This window comes from Gallinula chloropus (genome assembly GCF_964237585.1).
Source record: "Gallinula chloropus genome assembly, chromosome: 6".
NCBI lineage: Eukaryota > Metazoa > Chordata > Aves > Gruiformes > Rallidae > Gallinula > Gallinula chloropus.
Genome location: NC_140091.1, coordinates 25,775,751 through 25,803,076, shown reverse-complemented (window position 1 = coordinate 25,803,076; position 27,326 = coordinate 25,775,751). Strand labels below are relative to the sequence as shown.

At 44.7% G+C, this 27,326-nt stretch overlaps 1 protein-coding gene across 4 annotated transcripts in view; it reads right to left on the bottom strand.

The window, feature by feature from the left end:
* Positions 1–21,444, bottom strand: part of DNM3 (dynamin 3) — a gene marked incomplete at both ends in the record, with an annotated part of 176,822 nt that extends 155,378 nt beyond the window's left edge. For all 4 annotated transcript variants that reach the window (XM_084266457.1, XM_084266458.1, XM_084266455.1 and 1 more), the window contains 2 exons: positions 3,893–3,966; positions 21,299–21,444. In XM_084266457.1, coding sequence (XP_084122583.1) covers positions 3,893–3,966; positions 21,299–21,444 — 220 coding nt within the window. The remainder of the gene's footprint in view (positions 1–3,892; positions 3,967–21,298) is intronic.
* Between the last annotated feature and the right edge of the window lie 5,882 nt (positions 21,445–27,326).

Genomic DNA, 27,326 nt, shown 5'->3' with positions numbered 1-27,326 from the left:
TTAGTTTAGGCCTTAAAAGGAAATTCTTCGCTATGAGGGCAGGGAGGCCCTGGCACAGGTTGCACAGAGAAGCTATGGATGCCCCTAGATCCTTGGCACTGTTCAAGGCTGGGTTGGATGGGGCTTTGGGCAGGCTGGTCTAATGAAGGATGACCCTGCCCATGGCAGCGCATTAGGACTAGATGGTCTTTACGGTTCCTTTCAACTCAGCCCATTCCATGACACTGATATTTTTTCCCCCTCTCTCCTCTAGCCAGTACAGTAATTCATTGAATACAGGCCACTTTTACAATTTCATTTGAAATGCAGCTGGGCAGTCCCAAAAGACACTCAAAGTAGGATAGACAAGAACAAGTCAGAGTCCTTCAGAAGACTGCAAGTTATTTTTAACACCCACGTTTTGACTTATTCTATGCTACTAGGTATTTCTCATATTATCAGACTCAGAGGAAGAGTCAAAACTAGTGAAGAGTGACTTGTCAGTTGCAGTATTTAATTGAAACCTTTGTCTGTGCCTCCAAGATTCCAGTAGAGCACAGTATTCCCATGAGTGTGGAAGTACATGACAGAGCTGTTCTGGAATTGTTCTGCTCCCACCAAAATATGTTAGTGATTAAAGGAGGTCAACAGGTCACTACAAACCAGCTTTGTACTAACTGCACAGAATTTTTTTAAAAGGTGAAATAAACAAAATTCTAAAAAGAATTCAACAACTCATGAAATAAAACTCTTAGAATTTAATTGTTTCATGTTTTCCCTTGCGTATTTACAGGGGGTAACAGCTCTTTACCCAGATGTGTCACATCTTTCAGATGTTGGAGGGCCCCTGAAAACTCACAACCCAATCCTTCTGCACCTTTCCATGACACGTCCAACCCTAATCCAGAGTGGTCAAAGTGCCTTTTTTCTCAGGTGTGCACAAATGTCTCAGCTGCCAATCTTTATCCCTTAGTGCAATGACTCAAAGTTAAATGCAGCTTTAGCCTCCTCTGTCAATCAAATTCACATTCCAAAGATTCTCAGCAAGTTCCAAAATGTTGCTAAAATATCTTGCAGTTATCTCTGCGTGCCTGTATAGAAAGTGCCCTCTCCCTCCAAAGGAATACTGCAAGGTTAAGAGTAGTTACTTTTAGGAGTCAAGAAAGATCCTAGGACTAGAGATCAGTTAAGCTTGCTACAGCAGCAAGAACCTGATACAGTCCTCTGATTACTTTCTATAACATTTTATATAATTATGGACTTGATAAAAATCAGTCCAGCATCTGCTTCCTGTAAAAGAACACAGTGTTTCTCTAAGCAGTTTATTTTCTTTTTTTTAAAGTTAGTTCAGAAAGATAAAGGTGGCTTAAAAGATAAAGTTATGAGGAATTTTACTGTCAAAAACAACAACAGCAGAACAACATTTAAAGAAAGAAACAAAATAATTAAAGCTTGCATTTTAAAGGTCTTGGCATCTAATCTCAAACAAGAAACAGACAGCATTTCCCAAAGGGAAAAATATGTCTTGACATCCAGGAAACATGAAATTAGGCTGAAGCTCAGTTTCCAGAATTTTTAAAGTTTTTTTGATGTTAATGAAGTTGTCATGAAGAACTACTTTTCTGCAGAGAAGGTACCTATACAAAAACCTAAAGACCTACCTAAAGCTAGGAATACTGTGTAAAAATATTAGTGGGGAAAATACCAGAAAGAGCAAGAAGCCCTTTCACTGCCCTTTTCACCAACGGACAGCTAAGATTTCACAAAATAGTGCAGTGCAGACCAGCTGGGGTAAGATCAGCATGGATGTCTAAGAATGAGTATTTAACCACCTCAGGTCAGAGTGTAAGAGTTCACCTACTAATTCATCTGTCCCCACAGTTAGTCATTTTGTTAGGCAATCCAGCATGGAATTCAATTCTTTTCTTCTGCTCTTATATGGTGCTGGGAAAAGTAGATGAGGATTCTCCATAGCTAGGCCTTATTATGCATTTCTGCACACTCTGTCAGAGATCAAAAGCCAGATATGCAGAAAAGGCAAGTGTTTGTATCTCCAACTAAAATTTCATATATATATATATATATAGAGAGAGAGAGAGAGAGAGAGAGATGAGCATACTACACACTTGAAAATCTTAAGATTTCTAAGGTGAGCAGAAAGAAATACTGGATTCCACAGTTCTTTCCTTCTCTTCCACAGCATAAAGACATTCAAAGTTTCATAGAGGCATTGAAAGGATCAATGTGCTTTAAAGGCAGCAATTCAGAAAAAAAGAAAAACAAAAACCCCAAAGCAAAACAAAACCTGGAGCCCAGGCAGACTGAAGTCTACCTTCCTGCTCAAGATCTTTCTGGAAAAAATAATTACGGAATCACAGAATGGTTTAGGGTGGAAGGGACCTCACAGATAATCTATTCCTAACCCCTGCCATGGGCAAAGACACACTCCCCTAGTCCAGGCTGCCCAAAGCCCCATCCAACCTGGCCCTGAACACTACCAGGGATCCAGCAGCAGCCACAGCTTCTCTGAGCAACCTGTGCCAGGGTCTCATCACCCTCACAGGGCAGAATTTCTTCCTAATATCTAATCTCAATCTCCCCTCTTTCACCTTAAAGCCATCTCCCCTTGTCCTATCCCTCCATGCCCTTGCAAACAGTCTCTCACCAGCTTTCTCATAGGCCCCTTTAGGTACTGGAAGGTGCTGTAACACCTGTCCAGGTCCCTCTGGATGGCATCCCTTCCCTCCAGTGTGTAGACTGCACCCCTCGGCTTGGTGCTGTCAGCAAACTTGCTGAGGGTGCACTTGATCCCACTGTCCATGTCTCTGACAAAGATGTTAAACGCTGCCTGAGAAAACGTCACTTATCACTGGTCTTCACTTAGACATCAAACTGTTGACCACAACTCTGAGTGCAGCCATCCAACCAGTTCTTTATTCATAGAGTGGTCCATCCATCCATCAAATCCATGCCTCTCCAATTCAGAGACAAGGATATTGTACTGGATGTCAAATGCTCTGCATTAATCCAGGTACACACACAAAAACTTAATCATACCTCACACACAGGGGAGACTTAAAATTCTACAGGCAGCTTCAATTTTGTTTCTTCCCCAGTTTCATCGTGTTCCATTATTCAAAGAGCACTTTTTAATTTAAATGCTTTTTTGGGTGTTATTTAATTTCTTTTTACTATTTTAAGTAGAAGTCAATAGTAAACAGTTATCTTGTTGCTTACATTACTTTAGAAGCAACAGCAAAATTTGAATGAGGGAAAGCTTTTATACACACACTAACAAACTGAGCTACACAACAGCAGGTTAAGTGCCCCTTGGAAGAACACAAAGCAGTGAATTCTGATGAAAGATCTCAATACTTCACATAGCTCAGCAGTACACACATACTGTAATTTATTTTTGACCAGATAAATATACAGAAGCCTTGTTCTCCCCCAGTCTGCCTTCTGCTCTACTTAGTGCAGTGAGCCCAACCAAAAAAGACAAGTCAGGAAAACAAGTTGTGTGGAAGCAAATCTGTGTGCACTGGAGCAAGAGTTAAAGGTAGAAGTACAGCAGTTTTGGTGTGTTAACAAATACAACTGTAAAGTTAATAAAGAGAGGAATAAATCAAAGCTAATTTTTAAAACACTTTGTATGCAATAACGTTTCTCCACTGCTTCAAGTCTGATCTTAAGATTTACTATGTACTCTAGGATTTAGATTTTACTGCTTTCCAAGACAGGACAATGAGATTACTGGTCTTAAGCACACAGTTTTGAGGCAACGACCCTTTGTTCCAGACAGACTAGTTGCATCTTTCTTCACACTGCTTAAGTCTCCCTAGATTGTTTTTTCCTCCTGCTGAAGCAAATTAGTACTTTGTCCAGGCACTGAACCAAGAAAGAAAGTGGTTACCTGTTTTGGCAGTGATGAGTTGTAAAACCAATGGTCGTCGTGTTACAATTCCAGAACCTCGTGGAAGAAAATCTCTGGAAATATTTAAAAAAAAAATAAAGAGTTACTACCCAGAAAGCACTGGCCCATTACACACATACTGGATGAATTTGGAACCTCATCTAAACCTCTGACTTCAATGGAAATGGGAAGTAGTGGGGACAGATTTACATCAGACACTGATATCAAGTGGTGCTGTTAATTTTGTTCACAATAGCAGGTCATTAGGCAAATACATAAAAACTAAAAATACTGTCTCCAGGTATAACCAATTCTCTTTTTTCATCACAACTGTATATAACATGTCAAAACTCACCTTGCATAGTAAAAGTATCTGAAGCCATACCTACATGATCTCTAAACACATCCTCACCCTATACTTGAAGAGGATAAGGGCCTATGAATACACACACACTATGCCAAACCTCTGGCCAAACCAAATTGCCAGCACTCTCCCTCCTTCTCTTTCACCCTCAGATGGTGCTTCCAGTAGCACATCTGCCCAGATGATTTTGAGTGAAAGTTGAATGCTAGAAGTACTGTGGGACAGCAGGAGGGAACATCCTTGGACCAGAAAGCAAGCAACAAAGCAAAGATGGCAACTCTGTTCTAACATTATGCATTGCCATGATCCTTTCCACGCCTCCAAAGACAGAGAGGCTCCCTGTGCACCCAAACCCCAGAACAGAGAGGCTCCCTGTGCACCCAAACCCCAGAAAAAAACAACTTTGAACCATTATTTGCAAAACCATTGAACAGAAACCCAAAGTGAAGTAACAGGCTTTTTTCCCCAGGGTCTTCCCCAGTTGCCAGACTTATTAAACTCTTACAAACCTCAAGAAGAGGTTCAGTGAGAGGCTTGGAAGAGCGCTCCCTTCAAAATAAGTAAGTACCTTCATAGGAATTAAATGAACAAAATTCAGAGGTAAACAGTTTCACAATGAGCATCAGCTTATTGAAACCCTCTTTTTCCTGCTTTAGCAGGGATGCTGAATCCCTTTCTTGCCTGCCTTAGCAGCACTGTTAACTCTCCAAGTCAAGTGTAAATCAATGCAGCACAAACATTCAGCAGGCTCAGAGCTGACCTGGGTGACCACGTTGTGACATGTGCTAGCACCAGTATGAAAGGTGAGGCAGGAACATACAGTGTGTTTGGAGGGATGGGGAGAAGGGCAAAAAATATCAAATGGAAAACATATACTGTCCTTTAGACAGAGCTGCTTAGATGGGACTGCTCAAGCCACTTGAGAAAACACATCTTACCAATTACAATTGCATATCTTCAAATTGTCCTTGTGCTACTTAACAGATGCCTGATTTTACCAGTTCCTTAAAGGCAGCACACAAACCTACAAGGTTTAAGACAACCCTGGAGGGCACATCTATGAAAAATAAACCACACAAGTATTTCCAGTTTCAGGATATTTTTGAAAATCAGAAGATATTAGGTCTGAGGAGTCCCAGGTCAAAGCAAGCTCTGGAATGCAACAACAGTGAAACTCTTTCCTCAAGCACCAACAAGGTAACAAGGCTTTGGCAGCCTGCAGAAGAGAAATATGGCAAATGGTAGCAGTGCTAACAAGCTCTGAAGGTTTCCTTCCCAACCTAACATCTACCTATAAAACAATCACATAAGCAAGCAGTTCTAGAGGCACTTCTTGTTCTAAGGAACAAGACTGGCTGCCAGCTGTGCCCCACACCACTTTTGAACTCCCCAGCATTTTGAAAGAAAAAACATGTTAATTTTGAGCTAAAATAAAACTCTCACTTTCTCAGTACATGTTACTCTTCAAGCTGAAGCACGTGATATAAGGAGAGAAACCTGTGTCTCAGTGCCATCTACTGATATTTTCTCACAGGGAAGAGGAGAAAATTTTAATAAGAACATACTCATCCCTCTGTATGTACTGAAATGACAGTAGCCTGGGATATAGAAAATGCCTATTGAGGTTGAAATTTCACACATTGATTTTCAGGCAATTCATATGTGACTTAAATAAATCATTTCCCCAACAAGAAGCTAAAAGGAGTTGCCATTCAGGACAAACCCATCACACAAAACAAACTAATGTCCTCTGTAAGACCACATGAGGCACTAAAATCCTTCTTCAGGGAGTCAAAGGCTGAAAAGACTTATTGATTTTCTGCTTATTCAGAGATAAAGAGCACTGCATTAATATAACTCCTAGTTATACAACATTGACCTTTCCTCAATAGCAAAATTGCAAAAAAAAAAAAAAAAATCCTTCAGAAGATCCTCTTAATATGTCCAAAATAGATGGTGCTCAATAACCTTCTCTAATAAATCAAAAAAGCCCATCATCTGTTCAAGCAAGTGTCAGCAGAGAGGGGTGCTTGGTGGGAGGGCAAGCTGTGTTGATCACATAACTGTCTAAATAACGTGTGGCAGAAGGACATAAGGTTTCTGCTTCAAATTCACAGTTTGAAGAGGAAAAAGTGACAAAGAACGAGGGTAACAAGGGCTTCAAGGGGAAAGTTCAGAAGAAAACTTCTCCATCCTCTTGAATGCAAAATGGGTATTTTTCTTTGAAAGATACACCAACCTAAATTAATAAATCTGCCCCCACAGAGACAGGGCATTTTATTAAAAAAAAAAAAAAAGAGAAAAAAGAAATTTCAGCTCCAACCCAAGGCAATGGCATCTGTGCAGCCCAAACCAGATGTTACAAATAGACACATAAACTACTTCCATAAAAAGGCAGTTCTTTAAACACACACAGAAACATCAGTCAAATCTGAGACATAACTTGCACTCTTTTATGAAAGGCAACACAATACCCCATTAGAATTCTAGCAGCAAGGGAATCAGATGAAATACCTTACAACTGCTTCTGCAGAAACACCTATTTTGACATTCACAAGACAGGATGCAGGTCTTCTGCCCCCACACCCATGGTTTGTTAGTGGTGCTGAAAAATGAACCCAAACCTGTGTATTAGGAATGGCCCCAGACTCTCATTTTCCAAAAAAAAAAAACCTTACTTAAATAAAATGTTTCTTGAAGGAGAAAAAGTAGCTTCAGCAGCAAGAAATATAATAGGACTGAACACAGCCAAGTCACCAGGGATCCCTCTGACCAAAGGAAGATGATGCCCTTAATGTCCTGGACACACTTAACCTTTTAAAGACAGCTGCTTTTCCACACCTTTTGGTCAGCAGGTACAGGTAGGTTTTGTGAGAACTTGGAGAAAAATCACATCCACATTGAAGTGGCTGCAAAGAAATCTCTCCAGAAAAAAGGACATGTCTGAGAATTTGTGCACAAAGACACCGACAAGAGAGGGAAAAGACAATGTCTTCTGTGGCAGTGGGAAGGCACTGGAACGGGCTGCCCAGGGAAGTAGTGGAGTCCCCATCCCTGGAGATATTAAAGAGATGGTTAGATGTGGTGCTGAGGGACATGGTTTAGTAGTGGATGGCAGGTTGGTTGGACTTGCCAATCTAAAGGGTTTCTTCCAAGACAATACTATGATCCTATGAGTGAGCTTGGGAGTGTGCACAACTGCAAGACCACTTCACAAAGACCAGCTGGAGGAAACAAGAATGAAAGACATGATGCAACAACAAAGGTGGGAATGACCAATATGGTCTGTTAAAAGCTACACAACCTACATTAAGAATCAAACTACTTCTACATCTTTATTCTCAGAGCATTTTTTGCTGAAGGTTCTCAGTTGTCAACAGCTATACCAGCTCAGCAGCAGTGCTGCTGTGACATGACAGGTCAGAGACCAGCAACAAAACCTGTCCAGCGCTGCCTCACCAGTACTGAATATAACTAATGCAAATAAGATGCAAGCAGCAAGGTCTTCCAGAACATCACTTCAATAGCTCTTCAATCTTAGAATGTACCCATCTGTTAGAATATTAATGAATATTTTCAAGAGCAAAATATTTTCAGGGCCAAATAATTTTTACCCTAAAAGTTACTCACATCTTACTGTACAACATAAACTGTACTGTCTTCACTCTTGTCGTGGTTTTACCCAGGCTGAGAGCTGAGATCCATGCAGCTGCCTGCTCTTTAAAGGAAAAGAGGAGGGGAAGAAGGGGGGAGGGGGGGGAGGGCGGGAGGGGAGAGGTGAGGGAAGGGAGGGGAAAAGGAAGGGGCAAATAACAATCCAAACCCAAGAAACCAAAAGCCCGTGGGCTGGGATAAGGATAGTTTACTAGAATTACAGAAAGATAAAATATAACAATGATAACAGCACTTTAGAGAAAAAAAAAAATATATGAAGCTGTTGATACAGGATGCAGTTTCTCACCGAACCCACAGCTCAGGCCGTGCCACGCAGAGCCGTCCTGGACCCGACTGTCCCCCAAGAACCACGCGTCCAGGAGCCGCCCCTGCTCCTCCTCCCACCAGCCCCCTTTATAATGAGCAGGACGTAATTGGCATGGAATACCCTCTTTGGCCAGTTTGGGCCACCTGTCCTGGCTTGTCCCCTCCTTTCTCATTAATAGAGAAATATGAAGAGCTGAGAAAGTCCTTGACTGCTTGACACAACTAAACACATCAGGGTGTTATCAGCACTGCTCCCATTTTAACACCCAAACACAGCATTCCATCCGCTGGTACAAAATAAGTTAACTCCATCCTGATTGAAACCATGACAACTCTCTAATAGTGCACGTTTCCAGTATCAAAGATGTGGGCAAGTGTATCTGATAAAATGGTTGTTTAATGTGTAAGGGCAATAGGTGTTAGTTTGAATTTGACTTGCTAAAACCCAGAGCTCAAAAATCAATGTCACAGCACGGTGAAACAAGTTATTGATTTCCACACTAATGCCTCAGCAGTTTGTAACAACAGCGAGGGATCTGATCTCCGCTACAGCGGAAAACTTTACTGCAAGGAGGGTGGGGGGTAAGAAAAATAAGAGTTCATGTCTCTGTATGTTGTCCTTCTTTTATCATACCACCCTCTCTGACCAACAGTCAGAAAGGAAATAAGCTGAAAAAGTAATTAGCCAATTCATTAACAGGAAAAATCCCATGGAAGAGATGGGAACACCCATTCAAATTTCAGCAAGGGCAGAAAACACAGTGAAACACTGAAAATCAAATCAGGCAGGGGCTCCTTCAGTGAGGCTTGTCTCATTATGATGCAGGACTATATAGCTTACAGAGAAAAAAGCCCCACATAAACAAAAAAATATAGACATGTGTTCCAAGGGAATTTCCTTGTAGCGGAAGAATCTACATTTAGGAGCTTTGGAGCACACTAAGTGGTAAAAGGCAAAAGAGAAGAATCCCCAGTTTGTGTGAAAAGTGATGATGTATCACTAATTAAAACTTAACCATAGTTTCAAAAGACTAACTTAAATCTGCTTTACTTTGCTAGTGTAGTACTGAGAAACATTCTATACTTAGATCAGTTACATGGTCAGCATTATACAGGATAAAGGGTGACTAATTTAAATTACTACCAATATAATTAATTCATATAAAACATAAGGGGAATCCAGGAAATTAAATAAAGGAGGAATGTGTCAAGGATTACACAGCAACTGCACTAAAGAGCTAGCAATAAGTAAAGCTGATAGTGATGACTTCTCAAAGAAAAACAAGTATCAGAAGTCCCTCCACCGAAAAAGCCTCCACATTTTTCACTGAGGGCAGAAACAAGACAGGCTCAGGACAAGAACTGCAATTCCCTTATGGAAGAAGTAGAGCACAAATGACCTATATAAATCTAATTAATTTTGGCAAAGAACATTGGTAATGTTACCTAGGCAAGCTTTCCACTAGCCTTCCCTCAAACACAGAAAGGCCGTATTCCACAGGCTGCAGCACTGTTCCCGACAGGCCTTTATTTCCAAGGTTTGCCCAGGACTGCACTGCAGCTCCAGTTGCAACAGGAAGCAATTCTGCCAAAATTCAACAGTTTTCCTGGGCCTCTTTCCAAAAGAGCATTTATTGTTTACACAGGTCCAGCTTGGCACACTATAAACACCTGTGGCACCCGTGGCTCGTACAGGCCGAAGAACGCAGGCAGCGTTTTGCAGTGAACACCTACACGCGCCCGTACGGCCAAGCACCCCCCTGGTTCTGCAGCAAACTCACCCTGTACTACAAAAGGCTTTCCTCTTCCTGGCATTTATCACGTGTAGCCTCAGAGCAAAGTGCTACAAAAGCACAAAACCCAAAAAAGCATGGTCTGCTGCAAGACAGCACAAGGGACACGTTAATAACTAACTTCTTTCCTCAGGCTCATTTTCAAAAGCCCATACACCAAAACCAGTTAACCTACAACCAATGAGCTCTTCGTGTTAAAACTATACATCTGAAGACCTCTTTTGGCAGGTATGTTCTATCTCACCTGTTCTTGCTCCTGTGCTCACCCCAGAAGAGGCAGCAGTTGATTCTTAATGCTCTTTGGTTCATTACAAAGCACAGTAGGCCCAGGCAAGGGGAAGTGTACTTTGCATTTGAGCAGAGGCTTCCTTAGGAATTAAATTCCTAGTGTTGAGTGAAGTGCTTTCTCAGAGGAAGTTTGTCACCACTGACACTAAACATCACTATTTTTTCTTTCTCGGTGGCTTTGGAAGTACAACTCCTCTACCCTCCAAGTGACAATACGACAACTAAGGGACATATTTTCAGGAAGTCACAAAATCTTTAAGGCACTACCTCTGTTCTGTGCTTTTTCTACCACTTTTTTTCTTTTTTTTCCCCAGTAATACTGCCTTGTACATCACTTTCCACATCACACTGATATTTGGCTATATATGTTCTCCCTCATAAGCTCAAAGTACAGAGACCAATTCTTCTTATCAGTCACCACTTGATCCCTCCCTCACCTTTCATTAGCTACAAGAGAGTAAATGCTTTTTGTTTTGGCACAATATCTGTCAATCAAGAGGAGGCTCCCACAGCTTTGTTAAACCTCTGCAAAATCTCAGCCTAAGATAATGGGGCTTACATCAAGATGTGCAAAATAGTTAATCTTTTTTACTGAAGACCAATTATACCTATCTTAGCTAGACCTACTAGGCAAGCTGAATGTATTCAGAGGCTGTGTATTTTTAGTGACCTCTGATACATCAGCTCCTAAAGCTCAACACCACTCTTTCCAGGGTTTTTTGTAAACTGTACAGCATAGATGCTGGATCCTTATCATGACACTTTAGTGCCTAGATCAAGTTCTCTTATGAAGTTTGGTCTCAGTTTGCAGTAACCATTCTTTCAAGGTAAATCTTCTTTCAACTAAGAGATCCTTTTAATTAATCTGTTGAAACTACAACGGATTAACAATTAATCTGTTACAACAGATTAACAATTAATCTGTTGTAACTACAAACTGCAGCCCATGCAGTTTGGACATGTCTTTAGGGGTGAAAAACTGAGTATCCAGAGACCTTAAGGCTTTTAACTATCTCTCACTTTCAAGCAGGGTGGATAAACTTGGTGTCTTTGAGAAGCTGGTGTCCTTCATCACCATTGATGGTGATACTGAACAGCCAAAGCAGCAATCCCCCCATTATCCTATCCATCACTTTTAGGTGAGCACACAAGCTGAGCCAAGGATCATTAAAAAAAAAAAAAGTCTTGAATCTCACACACAGGACTAACCTAACAACCTAAAAATGCTTCTGAGTCCTCCTTGCCCCACTCCTTTATAGAGCTGCGACCAACTATACAAAAATCCAGAGGGGAACGACACAAAACAATCCACTGAAACAGACCTAACCATGGGAATATGGTGAGAGCATTGATGCTGAAGGTGAAAAATAAAGCACATTTTTGTAAAGTCCTTGAAGAACTTCGGATAGGATGGCATGGGATTTCAGTCACACTAGCTAGGCACCAACCAAGTTCTGTGACAACACTTAGATACCATTAAAGTGAACAAGCAACGCTTAAGTTTTGCTCTTCACAAGGATGACTGGAGACAGAGCATGTTTAAAAACACTGTCATTATACTTCTCTCACATCTGAAACGTGCTTTTTCAAGTAGCAGCATCATCTCTGCTCAAAGAGCAGCCAGAATATTAAACATTATAGGGCTATGAGAAAAATCAATGCCAAAAATTTCTCTAGTCCAAATTGGTGAAGTATTCCATTAAGCATGACTGGAGTCAAAAGGTTCTCCAAAGTAGGGGACACTGAAACATAGGTCTAAGAAGGCACAGATCATTACTAGTACCCCAAATATAGTGTCACATTTTGACAGCAGTGAGAGTACCTCACATTTCTGCACAGGGAGAGGCAAGCCTGGGCACTGACACAAGGAAAGAAAATGCACTTCTGAGTATTAAAAAAAATTATCTTTTACATCACAGGAAGTTTTCAGGTCTCAATGTTTATAGGACTGAAAACTTGTCATACACATCTATGAAAACTTGCCAGGCAAAACCAGAGAAGTGGTAAGATGAACAGTGCTGTGTTTGCAGTGATTTCGCTCAGGCTGTAGGCTTGCTATATTAACAGATTGGGAAGCTGCCCGTGTGCAAACTCCTCGGCAAGCCACTGTATGCACGATGCATCTGTCCTCCCTGGCAGGCATCCAAAACTTTGCTGCATCATCCTAATTCTATTTGTGAAAATGCCCCTTTCCTCTTTCTCTTTTAAGATTTGACAAAAGCCTCTGCTATTTCCTGCCCAACGGTGCTCTCCATCAGTTCTACCCAGGGGGTGGGGGTAGGGAAACCAGAAAACACAACACACACACCCCCTCTCCAAACGACTCTCAGGATTTGCGTGTCAAAAGGAATAAAGCAGACTTTGCAGGACAACGCTATTCTCCCTAATCAGATATGTTTGCTCTTAGGAAAGGACTCATTTGCATAGGATGTTGGTACATAAAAGCCCATCCATTCTCAGGATGAATACTAATGCAGCGAGATTCTGTATCCCAATGCAAGAAATGAACAACAAAAATTCTTTAGAAGTTGGGGAGGTATCACTTATAGCTGCCAAATGCTATTAACAACGTTTCTTTAGAAGAGATTTGAGGAAAAGGGGGGGTATTTTATAATATAATCAGATCTAAATAGAAAACAATTCTAGTTGCAGGGATCAGAAAGAAAACAGCACATCCCCAACACAGCGGGCCTGCCCTCTGCATGAAGCTAACCAACAACTACAGAGTCACTTGCATTTAGCAAATAATTCAGCTCTGGATACTCTGTCACAACAAAGCTTTCAGATACTGCAAATTTCAGTGCTGTCATCAAAAAACCAGACAAAATAAGCTCCTGCCCTTCCTCTCAAATTACACTGTCCTGAGCTCAGCTCCATCAATACAGATTTCTTTAAACAGTGGCACAGCACACAGTCAGTTATGTCATGTCCTAGTCAAGTCCAAAAAACCTCTGCTTCTTCAGCAGCATTGTGAAAATATATTTATCTCTTTTGTGGTGGACAAGGTGTCAAACTGTACAATTACTTTTCTTGGTACAATACAAGCAATTTCAGATTATTTTGCAAAGATGGAGTTTAACTGGATTCTTCTACTTTCTCCAGAAGGTATACACAGTGGGAACTGCAGTGTAAAGACAGCCTGCTTTTATAGACAGACAGCTACAGAAAGGAGAATTGTTTCCAAACCATCTTGCTTTTAGCCTGTAGCATGTGCAAACATATATATTGTCCATGTCAATGTAAAGTCTGCTTACCTGAATGTTGAAAGTCAGCATCAGCCAGGATGTCACATCTCTCTGCTCACCAGAAACTGAATTACTACCACTAGAAAATGTTATACTAAGAGTGACCAAAACACTGTTTTATGCTGCTACTTCCCAGAAACCAACAAAGTCATAATGCTAGACGTCTCAGCCCAGACTCCTAAGGCTTTGCAGTCTATTTCCCAGATGTGATGGACGTTGGGGATCATCTGTCAACATTTATTTAGCAGCTGTACAAACTAACAGGTGAGCACACAAGGGCACAAGACTGCCTCTGATGGATTATGCAGAAATATCTCCAGCAGCTTCCAGCTTGGTTGTTGACATAACCTATTCACCCAGTGCCGTGCAGCAGAGGCTAATGTCTCACAGTTGTTCTCACACTTGCCACACTGTGCCTTGCCTACTCTCTGCAGGTGAGTTACAGATCATTTTAGAGCATCCCTATAGCTAAGCACCACTGAAAATATGTATACATTTTTAGGCATCTACACTGTACACAGTAAACAAAGTGCTGATGCTTTTAAGGTTAATCTAGCTCTGACCATACCGTCTATGAGCCCCAGCTGCATTACAGCAAATAGGGAATCTCCTGCCCATCTGAAGAATGAAGTCTTGGCGATTCTTGATGCAGAAATACCCTGCAAGGTACTGTATTAAAGGCATGATTTCCACAGCCAAATTATAAAAGCTGACATTATCGCTAGACACTTCAGTTGAAAACTCTCTTATCTATAGCTGCAGTCTCCTTTGCATCCCAGAGGCTATCACAGACAACAGTACTTGGCAGTACATCAAAGCCCAGCATGCAGTTAAATGGGATTGTGCTGCTCTCTAGTTCAATAATGCTGCCTTGTTTATCTCAATGCAACTTACTGAAGAAAAAAGATGCAAGGTCACAGTTAAATAATGCTCATTTCCTGTTCTCAGCATATTTACACTAAAGGCTTTACACTGCAGACACGCAGCATCAAAACGATTCCTAGTAACCCGTTACATGAGTGCAGCAAACAGGGATTTCATGGGCTTCTGTTTACTAGAAAATCTTATTCTGAAATGCATTGTTTAAAAAAAAATAAAAATAAGTTTTAAAAAAAAACAGAAGGAGTAGAAAAGGCAAAAAATGGCTTCTCTGTCCCTCTGTGCTTGCAAATGGGTAGACGTTGTTTAAGAAACCCATGAATACTTAAATGAAGATCATTAGTTTTCTCAGTGATCAGCTGATGGACAGCAAACCACAAACACAAGCTCTCTTCACAACCAAGCTGTTAGAGGCACAAACGAAACACCAGCAAGGGTCCCTTTTTGAGAAGAAACACTGCTATGTCTCAGGTGTACAGAACAGAATCCAATACTCAGTTTTGGTGCCGCGTAGGTATCAAAAGCAGCCATCACACAAAGAGAAATGCATAACAGCAAGTTTTAGACTACAATCAGAGTTATCCCACACTGATTTTAAGATTACATGCTAACCTCTTCCTTTAGAAACAGAAGCATCTTAAAAAATAAAGGAATAAAAATCTAAATCCTCCATACAGTTCAGACAAGAGTAGAGGCTCAAGGCATACACACCTGGATACAGATGCAAGCTATGTTTAAAAAAACCTGTTTGAGGTCAGGCAGTAAATCACTCACACATAAGATAACAGTGTCCATACTTCTCTGCTGCAGTCCACACCACTTCCTATGCTTACAGGTGGATCCCAACAATAGGATTACTGTTAACATGTATATATCTCAACTAGAAAGCTTTGTTTTCTATTTCATTTACAAAGACAAATAACATAAGCTTGAAACATTACCAGGAGGAATGCCCAGCAAGAAACAAAGACATCAAAGCTGCATGTTATTTGTTGATTTCAACACCACCAAATCCCAAATTCAGGCTCGTTCCTGAAGGCGATGAGAATTGGGATTTACAATGTTATACAAGAGCCCAGAGAGTCAATCTATTGAATTCCCAGAAGTGTTTCTGCATTAAACTTTGCTGATTCTTATCTGATTTAAGTTAATATCTATGGTCAAAAAATAAAAAACAAAACAAGCCCACTACATAAACCTCTCACTAAATGAACTTCCCATAAGAATTGTCACTGAGTTTATAGCACAGATTTCTCAGAAGGTACTCAAGACCAGAGTGGAGGTTTTTGAGGGTTGTTTTTTGCAGGGTTTTGAGGTCTTTCTGAAATCTGTGTCTCACACTTCATATCACAAAATCATAGAATCATAGGGGTTGGAAGGGACCTCAAGAGATCATCGGGTCCAACCGCCCTGCCAAAGCAGCTGCCCAGCTCATATTGCACAGGGAGGCATCCAGACGGGTCTTGAATCTCTCCAGAGAAAGAGACTCCACCACCTCCCTGGGCAGCCTGTCCCAGGGCTCCCTCACCCTTGCTGTGTAAAAGTTCTTCCGCCTGTTGGTGCGGAACTTCCTGTGCCCCAACTTGCAGCCATTGCCCCTTGTCCTGTCTCCACAGAGCACTGAAAAGGGGCTGGCCATTCCCCCTCCATCCCATGCTTAAGATATTTATAAACATTAATAAGGTCCCCCCTTAGTCTTCTTTTCTCCAGGCTGAACAGTCCCAGGTCACTCAGCCTTTCCTCATATAAACCACCTCAATATACTAATCATATATAGTATGCCAAAGTTCTGTTAAGGCCATGTGTATATGTCTTCTCACAAGTACACGTTACAAGAGTATTAAGTATTACTCACTGATTTAACATCTCTAAAGTGCTTGATACACTCATCTTAAATGCCAGAACATAGGTCAGAGCTCCCTGTACTATGCCGCATTACAGACTACAGCTTTTCTTAAAGTAGAAGAAATCTTTTAATTGGTAAAATTTAAATGCTAGAAATGTGAAACAAAGGAAAACTTGTGCTTTTCATGTGATGGAAGGAAAAAAAGAACAATGCCCAGCATATTTGTTTTCATGTCTGGTTTTAACTACACGTTTGCTTTACTTTGTATATATCAATTTTCAAAACTTGGTATAAAAATGAACTTAAAATCCACATCAGAGTTAAATTTAAGGACAAAACTAGGCCATCTATATCCTATCCAAATGGCTGTATTTGTTCTGCAACAAAAGTAAACGTGTATTTGGAGAAGAAACTTAAATAAGCCACTGTCTTGCTGCTGTTTCTATTTAATGGAATATCCAGAAACAATTCTTGCTTTCAGTGCACCAGAGTACTTTGACAACTAGACTGATACATTCAATACAGCTGTACAATGGCTTAATTAGTCAGGAAAAGGAGTGGCTGATTCTCATTTCCAGAAGATCCTTAAGATTTTAAAAAGAAAACACACCACCACACTTTAGTTTGTATCTCTGACTACTTAGATTTTTTTCATGTCAGTTTCACAAAAACAGAAGAATTTTCTGGAAAAAAAAAGAAGTTTTTCTGTTGATGACTAGCAACTGAAAGAATAAAATATCTGCACGGATTTTAACTGTATCTCCCCCAGGAAGCTGGTAATCTACGTATGTGTCTACTTTCTTCGAAGCGATTCTCTGCTTCTACAGCCAGATTTAAAGTCCTTTCTCTTCCCCTAATGACTCAACGCAGTCTTTTCACAACCGCCATCTCAAGGAGAAAGAACAAGCTGAGCGCATGAGGAATCATGATTTGGAAAAAAAAAGAAAGAAAATAAAAGGTACACATGGCATTATAAATAGCTATACAGTGGCTGTAAGGCTATCAAAAGCGTCTGGGATCAAAAAGCTGCAAAGCTGTAGTACAAAACCAGACCTCAGGCTCTTAAATCTAAAGTGCTTGGTTGATTCTGACTGACGGGCTTACAATCAAGAGTTCACATCTCATATAAAACAATTATTTGGCCACATGCAGTTTATATTATATTAAGCAGGGAAGGAAGTAAAGAGCTTTCAGGTTTGAAATCTAATTATTAATTTCTCACTATTTTGTAAGAATAAAACAAGACTCTGACTCAGATATGGAGAAAAATGCCCTGACAGGGTAGCTTGCCATCTGTGCCTTTAGTTACCTTAAAAACCCATTTGGGTATATGAAATAATAGAAAATGCTTTCTTTCCAAACACAGTTTCCACGGATTGCTTCCTGCCATTAGTTTTAAGTAACACTATTATTATCAAGAACAAGATGTTTAAAAAGCACAAACAACATATAAGGTCACGGTCCTCCACTCATCTGTAGGAAAGGAGTAAGAGCAGGGAAAGCGCCTATCTCCCACCAGCACTCTGTTGGCACTACACATTTGGCTCCCGTTTGCACTCTTGAATCTCTCTCTTGCCAGCTTCTGCCAGAAGATTGCACTAGATCCTTTGCTTCGAACACTGCCTCACTATTTTAAAGACAAATTTACTTCCGTTATAGAGAGAAACAGGTAAGAGGAACATTTGCTCTTCAGACAATACCATTTCCTGAAATGAGTGCCATGAGCTCCAGTTCGGAACACATGAAGGTCTAACCCGTAAGTGGAAGTAGCTATTGTCCTCAGGTGCTCTCTGGAATCCCTAAATATAACCAGAATCTGAAAGGAAACCCTTCAAACACAGTCCTTGACTATAAAAATGAAGCAAAGTCTCCTTGCACACAGAGGGGCCATAAAAGCAAACTTTCCAAATACCTTAGTGAATGCCAATCCAAATAGTACCGTAACAGCTACACTGGGAGACCTGACACTGTTCCACTCCAGCCTTGCTCCCAGCCAACTGACAATGCCCTATGTAACTCTGGGTGGCACACAATTCCTGGAGCAGGCAAACCTCACACAATACCAGCACTGATGCAGATCGAACATGCTCTAATCCCTACCCATTCACTGACTGTTGTTAGTAATTAAGGACGCATGCACCTAAACAAGGCTTGGTGCCACCCTTGGGACAGCAATGGATGCATGTCACACAGCGCTTCAGAAGTAACAGGACTTGGATCCCACTTGCAGAACCATCTGCCAAGCCGAGAGCTATGCCAGAACCACATTCCTCACAACCCTTCTGAACAATTATGTCAGCGCATGTGCTAGATGGTGGGTAACGCTGTACAGCCCAGCACGTCTCCCGGGCAGTTAGGAAGAACTCCAGCTCTGATGCTACCACCAAGCTAGCAAATAGGTTTCCACTGTCCAAGCGTGGGGGAAAATGTCATCCTTGCAAAAGCAAGGACCCTGTGAAGACCTGAAACAAGCACAATGGTCTAGAGCTACAGGACAGCAGAGAACAATCTGATCCTGGAGTTGAGAACAGCCTTACTAACCTGACTAGAGCTCCACTAATACTCAGGTTATCAACCAACAGCATGTTTATAGCAAATACTGCCCTCCACATGGAGAATAGGAGGCCTTCCTCTTATCAATTATAGCTATTCCTGAAGGCGAAGAGATCTTAGGCATCTCTCTGAAGGCTAAGAGTACAAAATCTACTAATTATAGACACTGACATGGTAAAAAAAAAAACAAACCCACACAAAAAAACAACAAACCAACCACAACACAAACCAAGGGGAAAAAAAAAAAAAAAGAGAGAGAATTGACATTCAAAATTCAGAGCAATGTTGGGACCATTTTATTTTGATGTGAATTTCAAAGCTTTACTGCTATTAGTTAATGTTTGCCCCATGGTTAATCACACTGCATTCAGTATACCAGTAACAAAAAGAAATGAGTGCAATGTGTCTCTACAATGAGACCTGCTACCTCTATAAGCCATGTTAACAGAGACACAGATATAATAAACTTCTTGTCTACAGAAAGCAGCTTCATTATCCCACAAAACCAGGAACGTCCTATGGCTTACTAAACAGAACCACCGACCATTTCGGCTGCTGGTCTGACAAGCAAAACATTCTTCTTATCTCCCAGATATTTATTAATCTGGTTCCCAGGATTCACAATGAAGTTATCACAGCTTCACAAGTAGCCACACATCTGCTGACCAACACACTCACTCCAGAGGAGAGGCGCGAGTAAAACACAGCTGCTTAAGTCTCATGGAAGAGGTCTGAAGTACCACATTTCAATGTCACATCTGCAATAGGCTCCAAGCTTTGCAAATCAGGAGGCACTACAGATCAGCTGATACTATCTGTCAAGAAGTTAGTGCATAAACCAATGATGTGGAACTCTAGTTGAAAGAATCCAAATTCTTCACTGAAGAGACTCTCTTGCAACGTCCACTGTTGGCACTACAAATAACTATGTGGGTGAGAAAAAAGTCATTGCCCGTTGCTTTTCTACGTAACCCTTGCTAGAAATGTCTACCTCCTGTTTGTGTGAGTTCCAGTCGCTAGTCCAAACGGGCCACATTAGCACAAACCGCTCCTTTTCACCTCTTGATCCAGCCAGGCGCATCCGGGCAGCAGGAGCGGGAGCGCACTGCAGCTCCACCTGCGGATCAGATGGAGCAGATCCCTCTAGCAGGGGAGCGATAACAAGCATCTGGGAGCAGTCACCTCTTCCATCGGCCCGGCTGGATCCAGATAAAGACATCAGCCCACGGTCCACCACACTCAGCCCCGATCCCAGGGCACGGTGCCACCCCAGACAAGGATTTGACAGAGGAACAAAACCATCCTTACTGACAAGAAAGATGGAGATGCCTTTCCTCATCAGCACATGTGCTTTGCACAGCTTCCCAGTCACACAGATGAAAACAACCAAAAGATAACAAAAATACTTTATTGCTTGTTTAAAGAAAATTAATCCTTTGAGGGCTAGCAGTGATTTCTGAAGGTCTCACTGTGCTTTCTAAACTGGAGAGCCTGGCAGCACCGTCAACATAAGCAGCTCACTACAGTCTTCAAGTAGAGAGAAAACTACAATTGAACACGGCAAGAGTGAGCTCTGAAAGGGAGATAAAGAACCACCACACAGTATTTTTACAGATTGCATCAAGAGCTATCTCAGTCTGACACACGGCCAGGCTGTGGAGAGAGCCAGAATTCCATGTTACCTTTACAGAAGACCTCCGCGCATTTTAACTTCCCCGCTCGCTGACTAACGACTGCAGCCAGGCTCCACACCCCCTGCCCCACGCCCCCCCACCCCCCAACTCCAGGAGCCCGCCCGCTATTTGCGGCGAACGCAGCAGAAACTTCATCAAACAGCAGGTGAAGTTCAGCTTTACCTCCGGAGATCCTCGGGGACGCGGCGGGCCCGCCAGAAGGGCCGCCCGAACCAGCCGGCTTCTCCTTTCTTCCCCCCGACAGCATCTTTCCTAAGAGCTCACACCCAGGCGCGCACTCGGACGGCGCCAAGGACCCGCGAACCGACCAGACCCACCAACCCCACCGCATCTGGGGCTGCAACACCTTTTTGCTCCCCCCCTCCGACCCCGACGGCGGTTACACTGGGCACACGAAGGCGCCCACAGCGGAGTCGCGGCGGCGGCATCCCCGCAGCGCGCAAGCCAAGGACGCTGTCGTGCCAGGGCCCGCCTCGCCGCCCCCGCGGCAGCAGGAGGGGGGTGGACGGGACGTACCGAGCGGCACCGGTGGGCGCGGAGCTACGAACACACACACATCCCCCACACACACACCCGCCACTTCGTGCGCCCCCGCGGGCACCCGGCCTCTCCCCGCCGCCGCGGGGGCGCAGCGCGGGAAGGGTGGGGAGCGCGCGCGGCGGCCGTTTGGGGTCGGGGAGGGTCGAGGGGGTGGGAAACAACCGCGAGGAACGGCGCGCGCAGCCGGGCGGCCGCCGAAGGGGGCTCGCGCCCGCCGCCTCACCTGGAGACGCAGTTCTCCAAGACGGAGCTCTTGCCGGCGCTCTGCCCGCCCACCACCGCGATCTGCGGCAGGTCGAGCAGGCAGCTCTGGCCCAGCGCCGCGAAAGCATCCTGCAGCCGGTTGACGAGCGGGATGAGCCCCTCCATCCCGCCGCGGCCGTGCCCTCCCCACCTCCTCTCCTTCGCCCGCCGCCGCTGACAGGTAACGGCCGGCGCACTGCGCATGCGCCCACCCCCGAGCCTGGAGGCGGGGCCTCCGCGGAAGGGCCACGCCCCCGCCCGGTGCGGGACCCGGTGGACAGGGCTGAATCCTGGGAGCCCCTCTGCAGTCTGGCACCGACTGAGCCTCCTGACGGGCACTGGCCCGCAGCTTGCAGGGAGCACCCATAGGGTCCTCCCGGCAGCCTCGAGCCCCCCCGCCGCCCTCAGTGCCGGGACCCTTGTGCTGGGCCCGTGCGCTGAGCCCGCCGCACTGCCCCTCTCCCCCGAGCGCAGCCGGCTGCCCCCTCCCGCTGTCCGAAAGGCCTGCAGTGTCCCCTGTGAGCCCCCAGTGAGGCGAGGGGCCGGGCCGTGCCACCCCCAGGCACCCAGCAGAGGGGAGGCAGCACGCACTCCTCCTCTGCAAGTTTGGCACCACACTGGGAGCACGCGGAGAAGCGGGGTTCTGCTCACCGCCCTGGGGCCTGGCAGCCAGCCGGCTTCAGCGCTTCCCGATCCACCGTGCAAGGTGTTCTGGGGCAGTCTCGGTGGCTGAATTCCTCCCGACTCCCTCCCGCAGCGGGAACACGAGCAGTAGGATCCATGATCTGTCCCTGCATCCATCCCTGCAGCACGCGAGGGGCCCTGGCAAACAGCTCCGACACTCAGCCACGGCGTTCACGGGAACCGCATCAGGACAGGCCCGAGAAGCCAGGTCTGACCGGGCTGGTATCAGGTGGGTAGTTCAGGCACAGGCTGTGAAGCGGTAACAAGCTCCGAGCCGTGTCATTGTAGTGGGTTCAATCAAAAATGCACAGTGAGGCTGAGCTAAAAGCGCAGGCGAACAGCAGAGATGAGATTTACTATCTGTGATTACTGGCAGCAGTCACAGCACGAAAATATCCAAACCAGAGGCTTTGGAGTCCTGCGGCAACGGAAGTTAAACCTCTGTGTTAAACCAGACACCAGCCTCGCTCAGTGTGAAAAGCAAAACAAAAGGGAACTGTGATCATCCCACAGGCTGACAGACACTAACGATCTGGAGGATTATCAAAACTTCTTGGCCAGAGCTCTCAATAAGCATAAAAATTTACTCCCTACAACAGACTGACTTCTAACCCTGGAAACAAATTAACAGATTAAAAAGTTTTTAATGGGCATAAGGCAGAGATGGCTTCTCTAGCAGTGGCTTTGTCACTGAAGTTAGAACACCTCCTCAGCATCCCAACCTCTGGGAAAAGCCTTGAATCATTTCTATCTAGATGGAGCCTGGGGATTATTGACATAATTATGCCAATTAGCAGCATGGCTATTTTTTTCCCCATTCCTAAGTGAGTGGGCTATGCCAGGAGGCACTAGAGTAGCTGCCTGGCCTTCCTCCAGTTCATAGGTTTCTATGGAGGCTGGAAGTCCGCCCTGTCTGAGTGTCAGAGCACTTTGTGCTGCCCCAGTGAAATAATCAAGACTGGTGGAAGAGGAGCCTGGCGATAGGGCTGCATCTCCACAAGAGTCAGATGAAAATTAAAAAAGGCACCATGCCTTCAGAAGAAACGCTATGGGCTTCTTCAATTTATAATTTAGGGAGCTGTTTTTTCCATTCTTCAAATACATATTTTAATTCTTTAAGTTACATCTTTGCTTCCACAATTAAAAAATAAAAAAAAAAAAACCAAACCAAAACCCAACAAAAACCATCTACAATTAGGAAAAGTTTGAGTTATTGCCCTGAGCATGGGAAGTTTCCAAACCAGACTTTTTTGTCTATTGAAGCTGAGTTAAAGCCACTAAGTGACCACACTCACCCTGTAACTCCATCACTCCACACAAAAATCCACTCTTCCCCACAGAAAAAAAGCCACAAGCAGCCAAGTATAGATTTCCCACCTCCTGGAAAAAGCATTAATATTTTCATTATGCATGCCCACGTTATCATAAGGATACTTGTTTTTCCAATGACTCAAAGAGAGCAGTGAAGAAGAGAGGAAGGGCACCCAAGTGCATCTTCAGGTCTCTGCTTTTTTTAACAGACTTCTCCAGGCAGCTTGTTCCAGACCCCCGTGCAGAGCCCAGCCTGGCTTTCTGAATTATCAGGATTCAGAGTGGCTAAGCTAACCAGGGGTAATGCTAGCGACAGGACACGAGGGAAGAGATGCAAGTTGCAGCAGGGGAGGTTCAGGTTGGAAATTAGGAGAAATTAAGCATTGGAATGGGTTGCCCAGGGAGGTGGTGGAGTCACTGTCCCTCAGGGCGTTTAAGGAAAGGTTGGATGAGATAGTAATAAGGGGGGATGGTTGGACTAGATGATCTTGGAGGTCTTTTCCAGCCTTAACGATTCTATGACCATTGCAAAGCTTCTTGCAATGAATAACCCTGAAAAAAGCAGACCCAAACCAGCATCAGAGGGCCGTGTTTTCCTGGGGAGCAGCAGGTGCAATCCCCAGGTGTGCTGCTCATTGCTTAGCCAGCTAAACACGCTCTATATTTTCACCCTGCACTCAGATGTGGCCTATGATATTTATCATTTCCTTTTGGCACGTGACCAGCTTGGCAAGGACAGCAGACCTTCGCTGACCTCCTCTTCCCAGCATGTCAGGAAGGGTACCCTGCTCCCCAGGGTGACACACTGGCACCACCAACTCTGTCAGCACAGCTGTTCACTTCCAGATGTTGCCAGCTCCAGCACAGCCTGCCTGGGGCCCCCAGCCCTGTCAAAGCCTCTGGTGCATTTCAGATCAAGCCTATGGACAGCAAGTTTGTCCTGTCCTGACTTCCAGAAAAATATATGGCAAAAATAGCCTGGCTTCAGGGTGCAGCTGTAGCATGTGAGCCTACGAACTGACCCACAGACGCTTCTTCCTAACCAGGCAGCATGACGTTAAAACTGAGGACATTTGGATCAGGTCCCCAGGCTGCTTTATAAACACACACCAGTGCAGTTCCCCTCATGAAAAATGGGTTATGTATAAACTACCAGAGAGATTTGCAGATGCCTGCAGGGAAGAGCCAGGCACGCTCCCCTGCCAGGAGAGCAGGCAGGACCCCCGGCTGAGCAAAGCACAGATGAGGCTGCGTCCTCCCTCGAGGAAACATTTAGAAGAGGCAAGCTCCTTCACACACGATTTTCTTCTCTCCAGGGACCTTCCTCACCCACTTCTTGCCTCAGATACAAACCCAGAGTCTTGTGGAGCTTTTCAGGCAGCTGATGGGCACAAAGCAGGAGGAGGTGTGGGCAAGGAGCCCCACGCATGGGGAGCTCCCAGGTTCTCAGCAGCACCTGGCTCCGCAGCGCTGGCATGAAGGTGCCAGTCAGCATTATGGCTGCATAGCTGCCAGGAGGAAAGCTCAGACTGCGAAGCTGCAAAAGGTAGAATTAAAGCCAGTGAAAGAAAGCCAGAGTAACTGCAGAGCTGTGATTAGCAGTAGTGGCTGCAGCGTTTCCCCCTGTACAGAAGAGGCACTTTCTGCCTCTCCCCTGTGCCTGGGACACTGCTGACCCAGTCTCAGGACAGCGACACCCTAATCCCTTGTCCTGTCTGGCATACTGACCTCTCTCCTGTGACCTCCAACTGCATTCTTTGATCAAGTGCATCCACTTCCAGGGTAGGAAAAGGCCACCATGTTGTGTTGCAGCCCACGGAGATGTTTCCTTGCAGCCCTGAGCACCCCAGGAAAGAGCCATATTCCATCACCACAACCTGGCAGCACGCCTGCTTCCTTGGTCACAAAGCCAGGCAAGACAACTGCCTCCCCAGGGAAAGATTTCATGGACAAAACATTTCCCAAGTGCTTCCTGGACGTGGCTGGGGCAGCCCTTTGCTGTACTGTAACCCTGCATGTTCAGGCAGCAGCAAACAAGACCAAGCTCCCCCAGCAAAGCTCTTCCCAGCTGGAGAGAATCAGTAACTTTTATTATTGCATTATCTGTCTCAGCTGCTGGTCACAGTACGTGGTCCTCCTGCTCCCACACTCTTCCTGAGAGCCCAGCACTTCCAGTCCTTCTGCAGAGCAGGGATCGGGGCTCTGACACCTGAGGAGGTTATACCATATGGGGTATACATGTGGGACTCCACTGCTGCCTGCCTCACAGATCACCGTCCTGCCCAGCTGCCTGGCCACAGCTTCACCCTGGGCCAAAGAGCTTCCAGGATTGGGCATGACCAGTTGCATCTCTGCGCCTAAAATCATGAAACCCAGAGGTGACCCATCAGCTCCCGCTGCCTTTCTCACTGGGGCAGCAGAGGAACACGGATGTGATGCTTTGAGAGGTGTTCAGGCTGGGCCATCCCAACTTATCCCGAGCTGGCTGCAGCCTCACACCTGAGCCATGTGATGAGTTTCCCAGCCATCTCTTTTTGTGCTGGGAAATCCAGAAAGGGAAAGTCAGCATCTCAAAGCCAGCAGAGGTTGCTAAGTGACAGAAGTGCTTGTTCCCATCTCCGTACGTAGAGCATGCCTACGCTGCAAAGGAAGGAAGTGAGGAGTAAGAGATGTAAACATGAGTATATTGCTACAACACTCAACAGAAACACAGTTGCCAAAACATACACATTAGCTGAACGTTTTGGCTGCCAGGGGAGAAATATTTACTACACGTCAATTACTCCAGCCTCAGAGCATTTTACCTGCAAGAGGAAGATTTCAGGTACTTGCAGCACTCAGGGATTTGCCAATTTTTCCAGCTGAGATGTATTTCTAGACCAAACTGGTAGGGCTGTCGGTAGCTGCAAGGACAGCTGCAACGGACTGAGATTTCGTCTTTACATTGTTTCTAATAGATGGCTTTTGTTTTCCCACCAGGATGTGGCCTTCCACAGCGATTAGGAAGCACAACAGAAAGGCAGAACTGGGTGAGGGAGGGATGAACGCAGCCTTTGTGTGAGTTCCTGGGGAAGAAAGGAGATGGGTTTGGTAAAATAAAGGGCACACACAGAGAAACCTGTGTCACTGGAATTACGTTGAGAATTGAAAACTAAGTTAAGAGTGGACTAAATGCAGCACTGCTGATCCAGCAGAGAGATTTGCCATCCCTAAGCTGTATGGATAATAACTTCCAAAAAAAAGTGTTCATCACGGAAGAACTTTAGAAAATAACTGTGTGAGGGCAGGCAGAAGTCCACCCAGTTCGAGCTCCAGGCTTTTCTCTCCCCTTCACCAGCATCCACGTGCTGCCCCAAAACCACTACGGCGCAGAGGAGCGACAGGGTGGTGAGCAACATACAGAGAGCATGTGCCCATGCTGCCATCCTTTATCTGAGGCAGGGAGGAGGCCAGCCCTGCTCTCCAGTGCCTGGAAACCATCAAAAGCACTTATTTAAAAAAAGCATCTGCTCCCTCTGTGTAGAAGCAGCCCAGCCCAGCGAGAAAGTAGGGCACTGATCTGTCCCTCTGTGCAGGGGAGTAAGGCAGGGAGCATCAGAGGGATCTCAGCAGGCTGGTTTCTAAAGCAGAAACTGCTGGGAAATTAAAATACAGCCACAGTTGCCAATGGCCAGGGTCCCCACTGGATCAGAGACCCATTCCACAGACCCCACAGGGCTGGAGAACTGCAAACCCTCAGGCTCCTGCACCCTCTCACTCTGCTTTCCAATTAAAGGAGTATTTTCCCCAGGCAGAGGAGAGGTGAGTCCTGCTGAGGAAGGAGCTGCAGGCCACAACAAGCCTGGTAGAACAGAGTACATGAACTGCAAAGTTGGTGAGATGGCTCCATCAGCGGTGCTCAGATGTGGCTACTGTTGTGTCAAACATCCATGGTTAGGTCAGATCCCTCCTGGAGATCCTTCTGGGGTGCTGTTAGCACCCTGGGCTGGGGAGGAGTTGCTTTGGGAGGCAGC